The following is an 11,194-nucleotide window of genomic DNA, read 5'->3' on the forward strand; positions in this document are numbered from 1 at the left end:
TCTGAATGTTTCAAGATGATCGCACATTCCTATAGGGGGTAAAACCATGTCCCAAAGGCAGACGCGGCGCCAGGCGGTAGCTTGGTGTTGCTATAGCAACCAAAAGATTTGACCAAGCAACTGCTTAGCAACCCTGATTATGTTGTAACAAAGATTGTATAAAGTTTTTACATTAAATAATTTAAAATATATATATTTAATCTAACATTAAAAGCGGTAGTTTTACTTATAGTTTTGGAGAACAAATTTCTTGGAAAAACAAAAAAAGACGTGCCTCGCTGGTGCTATCGCGAGACTTCGATTTGACCCCACGCTTTTAGAAGCACTGAGATTTTTCTTGCTAGCGCATAGCTATTACAAAGCAGCCTGATGCAAACATGGACAAATATCTTATTCCACCCAAACGACCGCGATTATCAACGGAGACGGATGATGCAGCTACTTCCACCATTGAAAAGGACCACGCCACGGATTTTAACAGCAGCGAGGATCCACGGGTCGAGGATGATTGTGATGAGCACAGAGGAGAACAGGTGCCCGCGCTGTGTGAAGAGACGCGCCCTGACCCGCTTCTTTCTGTCCCAGGCAGTGGAACAAACAACGACTCAACTTCATCAGATATCAGCCAAACCCCTCATGAAGGACCACGTCGCCCAATACTGGTAAAATACCGGGCTAAAAAGTGCGGCATACAAATGCGGTCCTTTAACCGCCGATGGTATGAGCAATATAGTTGGCTGGAGTACTCGGCCGACAAGGACAGTGTGTTTTGCTTTGCATGCAGACATTTTGCTCACCCAGGCCGGCAGTTTCGGAAAGAGACCGCGTTTACCCAGGATGGGTTCAGCACATGGGTTAAAGCTACACAGTCATTCCACACACACAATGTCAGTGCTGGCCATAAATATGCAATGGATGCGTGGTCTGAATTTAAGCTGAGAAAAGAGAGTGGCTCCAAAATAAGCAATGCACTCAGCGAGGGACATTCCAAAACGGTACGTGAAAACCGGGAATATATGCGTGCAGTTGTGGAAGCTTTACGCTATACTGCATGTCAGACCATTGCACAGAGAGGACACAGGGAATCTGAAACATCTAACAGAGGCAATTTTATTGAACTTTTACATGTCATTGGGAAGTTTGACAAAACAGTTGAATCAAAAATTGCCAATAATCCCAAAAATGCGAAGTACACTCATCATGACATACAAGATGAACTGGTTGACATCATGGCAAATATGGTCAGGGAACAAATAAGCAGGGAATTACAAGAGGCTGGCATATTTGCACTGATAGTTGATGAGAGTAAAGATGTGAGTAAGAAGGAGCAGGTGTCTGTGGCTGTGCGGTACGTGCATAATGATGAAATATGGGAAGAGTTCCTTCACTTTACTCCAGCTGATGGGCTAGATGCCAACTCCCTTCTGACAACCATCAAACAGACTCTGAGCAAATGCAACATTGATCACAACAGGTGTATCGGCCAGTGTTATGACGGGGCAGCTGTCATGTCAGGGTGTAATAATGGTGTCCAGGAAAAATTTAGACAGGAGGTCCCACAAGCTCTATATGTCCATTGCCATGCCCACCGTCTAAATCTGGTCTTGGTGGATTGTGTGAATAATGTCGAACCAGCTGGAGAATTCTTTGAAATTGTGCAGATGCTGCATAATTTTTTTTCTGGCTCTGTTGTGCACAGTATTTTCATGAAGAAACAAAAGGAGCTTCAAGCTGCAGATAAGCTGTTTGAACTAAAAAAGTTGTCTGAAACTAGATGGGCTTGTCAGTATTCTGCACTGTTAGCCATTCAGAAAACTCTGCCAGCAATCTGTGCGTCACTTGATGATATGATGCAGCAGCCAAATGCCCGAAGGAAGACAGAAGCAAGATCACTAAAGGGCCTGATTGACTTTCAGTTTGTTGTGCAGCTTGCTCTGTTTGAGGATCTCTTTCGCACCACCAAATTCTTGTCTGATCACCTCCAGTCTCCAGATCTTCAACTTGCATCTGCTACAGACCTTGTTGAGTCCACAATTGCATCTCTCTCTGAAAAGGCAAACGAAAAGTTCTGGCATGACATTTGGGATAAAGCTCAAACCCTGTCAACCAAGGCCGGCATCTTCACAGAGATGAGACCAGAGAGGCGACATGTGCAAACTGCGGGAAAGTTAGAAGGCTTTGTAGTTGAAGCTCCAACAGGAAGACGTCCAGCCCTCAACTCTCCTGATGCCATTAGACACAACTGTTTCTACCCTGTCATCGATAGACTTGTCAGTGAACTGAAAAGACGCTTTTCACCTGAAGCATGTGGCGTTCTACAAGGCACATCTGCTTTAAATCCAAAACATCAGTCCTTTCTTCAAATGGATCTCCTGTTACCCATGGCTCAGCATTATGGAGAAAGCAAAGACAACCTTTCTGCAGAACTGCACCAAGTGCAACGGATACTTGACCAGAAAAGACAGAACGGACAAACTGTAAACACCACACAGGAGTTTTTCTCCCTTCTTCATCCATACAAGGATGCATTCATTGATCTGCACAGACTTTTATGCATTTCACTCACACTGCCTGTCACATCTGCAACCTGTGAACGGAGCTTTTCATGTTTACGGCGCGTCAAAACATACCTGAGGAGCAAAAGCGGGGACTCAAGAAACAGCAACCTGGCTTTGTTGTCCATCAACGCAGAACGTGCAAGAGCCCTTGATGAGCAGGACATCATCGATGCTTTCGCCTTGAACCACAACAACAGACGCATTATTCTGCTCTGACATCAGTTGGTGAGTAACTACACCCTCCCTGACCATAATGCATGTGATTTGTGTTTATTTTGGTACATTAAATTACAGTGTTAAAACAGTCCAAAAGTGCAATATTTTTCACTGTGTAATGAAAAGACAATGACTTTAATATCTAGTATTATTTATGATCATATTAGTATGTTTTCCTGTTACTTTCTTTCTTTCTAATTTCCTCTTATTAAAAAGTCATACAGAGTCATTTCTTTTAATTAAGTACACAACTTCAGGCTAAATTGGAACAATTTTAGGATTTGCAACTCCTTTCTGTCACTAAGAAACTATTAAGCTACTGCAGAAAAAAAATCCTGGAGCCGCCCCTGAGCCAAGTTATAAGCCCTCAAAGGTGTAACTGGACTACTTCTTTAAAGTGACACCAGGCCCGGTGACCTTTGGGACATGGTTTTACCCCCTATAGGAATCTGCGATCATCATGAAACGTTCAGATCACTTACAACTCAATAGATTCTATCTTCCTGTAACGTTTCAGCCTGATTGGACCGTGTTTTCACACAAATGGACCCAGAATGATGTGAAATTGTGCTTCGTGCAACATAATTCTGGGTGCCATTTACAAACCATAAGTGCTAATGACTCCATTCCTTTTTGTGGTTGTAGGGGCTGTTGATTGGAGTACACTAAAACAAACCTGATCTCTCTAGGACATTCAGAAGCCAAGTTATAAGCCCACAAATGTGTAACTGGACTACTTCTTTAAATTGACACCAGATCCGGTGACCTTTGGGACATTGTTTGACCCCCTTAGGAAAGTGCGATCATCTTGAAACGTTCAGATCACTTACAACTCAATAGATTCTACCTTCTTGTAATGTTTCAGCCTTATTTGACCTTGTTTTCACACAAATGGACCCAGAATGATGTGAAATTGTGCTTCGTGCAACATAATTCTGGGTGCCATTTACAAACCATAAGTGCTAATGACTCCATTCCTTTTTTGTGGTTGTAGGTGCTGTTGATTGGAGTACACCAGAACAAACCTGACATCTCTAGGACATTCAGAAGCCAAGTTATACGCCCACAAAGGTGTAACTGGACTACTTCTTTAAAGTGACACCAGGCCCCGTGACCTTTGGGACATGGTTTGACCCTCTTAGGAATGTGCGATCTTCTTGAAACATTCAGATCACTTACAACTCAATAGATTCTACCTTCTTGTAATGTTTCAGCCGGATTGGACCTTGTTTTCACACAAATGGACCCAGAATGATGTGAAATTGTGCTTCGTGCAACATAATTCTGGGTGCCATTTACAAACCATAAGTGCTAATGACTCCATTCCTTTTTGTGGTTGTAGGGGCTGTTGGTTGGAGTACATTAAAACAAACCTGATCTCTCTAGGACATTCAGAAGCCAAGTTATAAGCCCACAAATGTGTAACTGGACTACTTCTTTAAATTGACACCAGATCTGGTGACCTTTGGGACATGGTTTGACCCCCTTAGGAAAGTGCGATCATCTTGAAATGTTCAGATCACTTACAACTCAATAGATTCTACCTTCTTGTAACGTTTCAGCCTGATTGGACCTTGTTTTCACACAAATGGACCCGGAATGATGTGAAATTGTGCTTCGTGCAACATAATTCTGGGTGCCATTTACAAACCATAAGTGCTAATGACTCCATTCCTTTTTGTGGTTGTAGAGGCTGTTGGTTTGAGTACATTAAAAATAACCTGATCTCTCTAGGAGATTCAGAAGCCACTTATAAGCCCACAAATGTGTAACTGGACTACTTCTTTAAAATGACACCAGATCCGGTGACCTTTGGGACATGGTTTGACCCCCTTAGGAAAGTGCTATCATCATGAAACGTTCAGATCACTTACAACTCAATATATTCTACCTTCCTGTAACGTTTCAGCCTGATTGGACCTTGTTTTCACACAAATGAACCCAGAATGATGTGAAATTGTGCTTCGTGCAGCATAATTCTGGGTGCTATTTTTAAACCTTAAGTGCTAATGACTCCATTCCTTTTTGTGGTTGTAGGGGCTGTTGATTGGAGTACACTAAAATAAACCTGATCTCTCTAGGACATTCAGAAGCCAAGTTATAAGCCCACAAATGTGTAACTGGACTACTTCTTTAAATTGACACCAGATCCGGTGACCTTTGGGACATGGTTTGACCCCCTTAGGAAAGTGCTATCATCATGAAACGTTCAGATCACTTACAACTCAATAGATTCTACCTTCTTGTAACGTTTCAGCCTGATTGGACCTTGTTTTCACACAAATGGACCCGGAATGATGTGAAATTGTGCTTCGTGCAACATAATTCTGGGTGCCATTTACAAACCATAAGTGCTAATGACTCCATTCCTTTTTGTGGTTGTAGGGGCTGTTGGTTTGAGTACATTAAAAATAACCTGATCTCTCTAGGACATTCAGAAGCCAAGTTATAAGCCCACAAATGTGTAACTGGACTACTTCTTTAAAATGACACCAGATCCGGTGACCTTTGGGACATGATTTGACCCCCTTAGGAAAGTGCGATCATCTTGAAACGTTCAGATCACTTACAACTCAATAGATTCTACCTTCTTGTAATGTTTCAGCCTTATTGGACCTTGTTTTCACACAAATGGACCCAGAATGATGTGAAATTGTGCTTCGTGCAACATAATTCTGGGCGCCGTTTACAAACCATAAGTGCTAATGACTCCATTCCTTTTTTGTGGTTGTAGGTGCGGTTGATTTGAGTACACCAGAACAAACCTGACATCTCTAGGACATTCAGAAGCCAAGTTATACGCCCACAAAGGTGTAACTGGACTACTTCTTTAAGGTGACACCAGGCAAGGTGACCTTTGGGACATGGTTTGACCCCCTATAGGAATGTGCGATCTTCTTGAAACATTCAGATCACTTACAACTCAATAGATTCTACCTTCTTGTAATGTTTCAGCCTGATTGGACCTTGTTTTCACACAAATGGACCCAGAATGATGTGAAATTGTGCTTCGTGCAACATAATTCTGGGTGCCATTTACAAACCATAAGTGCTAATGACTCCATTCCTTTTTGTGGTTGTAGGGGCTGTTGGTTGGAGTACATTAAAACAAACCTGATCTCTCTAGGACATTCAGAAGCCAAGTTATAAGCCCACAAATGTGTAACTGGACTACTTCTTTAAATTGACACCAGATCCGGTGACCTTTGGGACATGGTTTGACCCCCTTAGGAAAGTGCTATCATCATGAAACGTTCAGATCACTTACAACTCAATAGATTCTACCTTCCTGTAACATTTCAGCCTGACTGGACCTTGTTTTCACACAAATGAACCCAGAAAGATGTGAAATTGTGCTTCGTGCAAAATAATTCTGGGTGCAATTTAAAAACCATAAGTGCTAATGACTCAATTCCTTTTTGATGTTGTAGGGGCTGTTGATTGGAGTACATTAAAACAAACCTGATCTCTCTAGGACATTCAGAAGCCAAGTTATAAGCCCTCAAAGGTGTAACTGGACTACTTCTTTAAAGTGACACCAGGCCCGGTGACCTTTGGGACATGGTTTGACCCCCTATAGGAATCTGTGATCATCATGAAACGTTCAGATCACTTACAACTCAATAGATTCTACCTTCTTGTAACGTTTCAGCCTGATTGGACCTTGTTTTCACACAAATGGACCCAGAATGATGTGAAATTGTACTTCGTGCAACATAATTCTGGGTGCCATTTACAAACCATAAGTGCTAATGACTCCATTCCTTTTTGTGGTTGTAGGGGCTGTTGATTGGAGTACAATAAAATAAACCTGATCTCTCTAGGACATTCAGAAGCCAAGTTATAAGCCCACAAATGTGTAACTGGACTACTTCTTTAAATTGACACCAGATCCGGTGACCTTTGGGACATGGTTTGACCCCTTAGGAAAGTGCTATCATCATGAAACGTTCAGATCACTTACAACTCAATAGATTCTACCTTCCTGTAACTTTTCAGCCTGATTGGACCTTGTTTTCACACAAATGAACCAAGAATGATGTGAAATTGTTCTTCGTGCAACATAATTCTGGGTGACATTTAAAAACCATAAGTGCTAATGACTCCATTCCTTTTTGAGGTTGTAGGGGATGTTGATTGGAGTACACTAAACAAACCTGATCTCTCTAGGACATTCAGAAGCCAAGTTATAAGCCCACAAAGGTGTAACTGGACTACTTCTTTAAATTGACACCAGATCCGGTGACCTTTGGGACATGGTTTAACCCCCTTAGGAAAGCGCTATCATCATGAAACGTTCAGATAGCTTACAACTCAATAGATTCTATCTTCCTGTAACGTTTCAGCCTGATTGGACCTTGTTTTCACACAAATGGACTCAGAATGATGTGAAATTGTGCTTCGTGCAACATAATTCTGGGTGCCATTTACAAACCATAAGTGCTAATGACTCCATTCCTTTTTGTGGTTGTAGGGGCTGTTGATTGGAGTACACTAAAACAAACCTGATCTCTCTAGGACATTCAGAAGCCAAGTTATAAGCCCACAAATGTGTAACTGGACTACTTCTTTAAATTGACACCAGATCCGGTGACCTTTGGGACATTGTTTGACCCCCTTAGGAAAGTGCGATCATCTTGAAACGTTCAGATCACTTACAACTCAATAGATTCTACCTTCTTGTAATGTTTCAGCCTGATTGGACCTTGTTTTCACACAAATGGACCCAGAATGATGTGAAATTGTTCTTCGTGCAACATAATTCTGGGTGCCATTTACAAACCATAAGTGCTAATGACTCCATTCCTTTTTTACGGTTGTATGTGCTGTTGATTGGAGTACACCAGAACAAACCTGACATCTCTAGGACATTCAGAAGCCAAGTTATACGCCCACAAAGGTGTAGCTGGACTATTTTTTTTAAAGTGACACCAGGCCCGGTGACCTTTGGGACATGGTTTTACCCCCTATAGGAATGTGCGATAATCTTGAAACGTTCAGATCACTTACAACTCAATAGATTCTACCTTCTTGTAGCGTTTCAGCCTTATTGGTCCTTGTTTTCAAACAAATGGACCCAGAATGATGTGAAATTGTGCTTCGTGCAATATAATTCTGGGTGCCATTTACAAACCATAAGTGCTAATGACTCCATTCCTTTTTGTGGTTGTAGGGGCTGTTGATTGGAGTACACTAAAACAAATCTGATCTCTCTAGGACATTCAGAAGCCAAGTTATAAGCCCACAAATGTGTAACTGGACTACTTCTTTAAATTGACACCAGATCCGGTGACCTTTGGGACATGGTTTGACCCCCTTAGGAAAGTGCTTTCATCATGAAACGTTCAGATCACTTACAACTCAATAGATTCTACCTTCTTGTAATGTTTCAGCCTGATTGGACCTTGTTTTCACACAAATGGACCCAGAATGATGTGAAATTGTGCTTCGTGCAACATAATTCTGGGTGCCATTTACAAACCATAAGTGCTAATGACTCCATTCCTTTTTTCTGGTTGTATGTGCTGTTGATTGGAGTACACCAGAACAAACCTGACATCTCTAGGACATTCAGAAGCCAAGTTATACACCCACAAAGGTGTAACTGGACTACTTCTTTAAAGTGACACCAGGCCCGGTGACCTTTGGGACATGGTTTGTCCCCCTATAGGAATGTGCGATCATCTTGAAACATTCAGATCACTTACAACTCAATAGATTCTACCTTCTTGTAACGTTTCAGCCTGATTGGACCTTGTTTTCACACAAATGGACCCAGAATGATGTGAAATTGTGCTTCGTGCAACATAATTCTGGGTGCCATTTACAAACCATAATTGCTAATGACTCCATTCCTTTTTGTGGTTGTAAGGGCTGTTGGTTGGAGTACATTAAAACAAACCTGATCTCTCTAGGACATTCAGAAGCCAAGTTATAAGCCCACAAATGTGTAACTGGACTACTTCTTTAAATTGACACCAGATCTGGTGACCTTTGGGACATGGTTTGACCCCCTTAGGAAAGTGCGATCATCTTGAAATGTTCAGATCACTTACAACTCAATAGATTCTACCTTCTTGTAGCGTTTCAGCCTGATTGGACCTTGTTTTCAGACAAATGGACCCAGAATGATGTGAAAATTCGCTTCGTGCAACATAATTCTGGGTGCCATTTAAAAACCATAAGTGCTAATGACTCCATTCCTTTTTGTGGTTGTAGGGGCTGTTGATTGGAGTATACTAAAACAAACCTGATCTCTCTAGGACATTCAGAAGCCAAGTTATAAGCCCACAAATGTGTAACTGGACTACTTCTTTAAATTGACACCAGATCCGGTGACCTTTGGGACATGGTTTGACCCCCTTAGGAAAGTGCTATCATCATGAAACGTTCAGATCACTTACAACTCAATAGATTCTACCTTCCTGTAACATTTCAGCCTGATTGGACCTTGTTTTCACACAAATGAACCCAGAATGATGTGAAATTGTGCTTCGTGCAAAATAATTCTGAGTGCAATTTAAAAACCATAAGTGCTAATGACTCCATACCTTTTTGATGTTGTAGGGGCTGTTGATTGGAGTACATTAAAACAAACCTGATCTCTCTAGGACATTCAGAAGCCAAGTTATAAGCCCACAAAGGTGTAACTGGACTACTTCTTTAAAGTGACACCAGGCCCGGTGACCTTTGGGACATGGTTTGACCCCCTATAGGAATCTGCGATCATCATGAAAAGTTCAGATCACTTACAACTCAATATATTCTACCTTCCTGTAACGTTTCAGCCTGATTGGACCTTGTTTTCACACAAATGAACCCAGAATGATGTGAAATTGTGCTTCGTGCAGCATAATTCTGGGTGCTATTTTTAAACCTTAAGTGCTAATGACTCCATTCCTTTTTGTGGTTGTAGGGGCTGTTGATTGGAGTACACTAAAATAAACCTGATCTCTCTAGGACATTCAGAAGCCAAGTTATAAGCCCACAAATGTGTAACTGGACTACTTCTTTAAATTGACACCAGATCCGGTGACCTTTGGGACATGGTTTGACCCCCTTAGGAAAGTGCTATCATCATGAAACGTTCAGATCACTTACAACTCAATAGATTCTACCTTCTTGTAACGTTTCAGCCTGATTGGACCTTGTTTTCACACAAATGGACCCGGAATGATGTGAAATTGTGCTTCGTGCAACATAATTCTGGGTGCCATTTACAAACCATAAGTGCTAATGACTCCATTCCTTTTTGTGGTTGTAGGGGCTGTTGGTTTGAGTACATTAAAAATAACCTGATCTCTCTAGGACATTCAGAAGCCAAGTTATAAGCCCACAAATGTGTAACTGGACTACTTCTTTAAAATGACACCAGATCCGGTGACCTTTGGGACATGATTTGACCCCCTTAGGAAAGTGCGATCATCTTGAAACGTTCAGATCACTTACAACTCAATAGATTCTACCTTCTTGTAATGTTTCAGCCTTATTGGACCTTGTTTTCACACAAATGGACCCAGAATGATGTGAAATTGTGCTTCGTGCAACATAATTCTGGGTGCCGTTTACAAACCATAAGTGCTAATGACTCCATTCCTTTTTTGTGGTTGTAGGTGCGGTTGATTTGAGTACACCAGAACAAACCTGACATCTCTAGGACATTCAGAAGCCAAGTTATACGCCCACAAAGGTGTAACTGGACTACTTCTTTAAGGTGACACCAGGCAAGGTGACCTTTGGGACATGGTTTGACCCCCTATAGGAATGTGCGATCTTCTTGAAACATTCAGATCACTTACAACTCAATAGATTCTACCTTCTTGTAATGTTTCAGCCTGATTGGACCTTGTTTTCACACAAATGGACCCAGAATGATGTGAAATTGTGCTTCGTGCAACATAATTCTGGGTGCCATTTACAAACCATAAGTGCTAATGACTCCATTCCTTTTTGTGGTTGTAGGGGCTGTTGGTTGGAGTACATTAAAACAAACCTGATCTCTCTAGGACATTCAGAAGCCAAGTTATAAGCCCACAAATGTGTAACTGGACTACTTCTTTAAATTGACACCAGATCCGGTGACCTTTGGGACATGGTTTGACCCCCTTAGGAAAGTGCTATCATCATGAAACGTTCAGATCACTTACAACTCAATAGATTCTACCTTCCTGTAACATTTCAGCCTGACTGGACCTTGTTTTCACACAAATGAACCCAGAAAGATGTGAAATTGTGCTTCGTGCAAAATAATTCTGGGTGCAATTTAAAAACCATAAGTGCTAATGACTCAATTCCTTTTTGATGTTGTAGGGGCTGTTGATTGGAGTACATTAAAACAAACCTGATCTCTCTAGGACATTCAGAAGCCAAGTTATAAGCCCTCAAAGGTGTAACTGGACTACTTCTTTAAAGTGACACCA

General features: G+C 41.5%; 1 protein-coding gene across 1 annotated transcript; it reads left to right on the top strand.

The window, feature by feature from the left end:
* The first annotated feature begins 335 nt into the window (after positions 1–335).
* Positions 336–3,072, top strand: LOC139072073 (zinc finger MYM-type protein 1-like). The gene has a single exon (XM_070555263.1). It carries the CDS (start codon positions 378–380, stop codon positions 2,772–2,774), a length of 2,397 nt encoding a protein of 798 aa, XP_070411364.1. The 5' UTR covers positions 336–377; the 3' UTR covers positions 2,775–3,072.
* Positions 3,073–11,194: the final 8,122 nt, after the last annotated feature.

Source organism: Nothobranchius furzeri, chromosome 10 (genome assembly GCF_043380555.1).
Source record: "Nothobranchius furzeri strain GRZ-AD chromosome 10, NfurGRZ-RIMD1, whole genome shotgun sequence".
NCBI lineage: Eukaryota > Metazoa > Chordata > Actinopteri > Cyprinodontiformes > Nothobranchiidae > Nothobranchius > Nothobranchius furzeri.

What these genes read in the sequence shown, in the direction of transcription:
- LOC139072073 (XM_070555263.1), top strand. Translation starts at nt 378, where the DNA reads ATGGACAAATATCTTATTCCACCCAAACGACCGCGATTATCAACGGAG.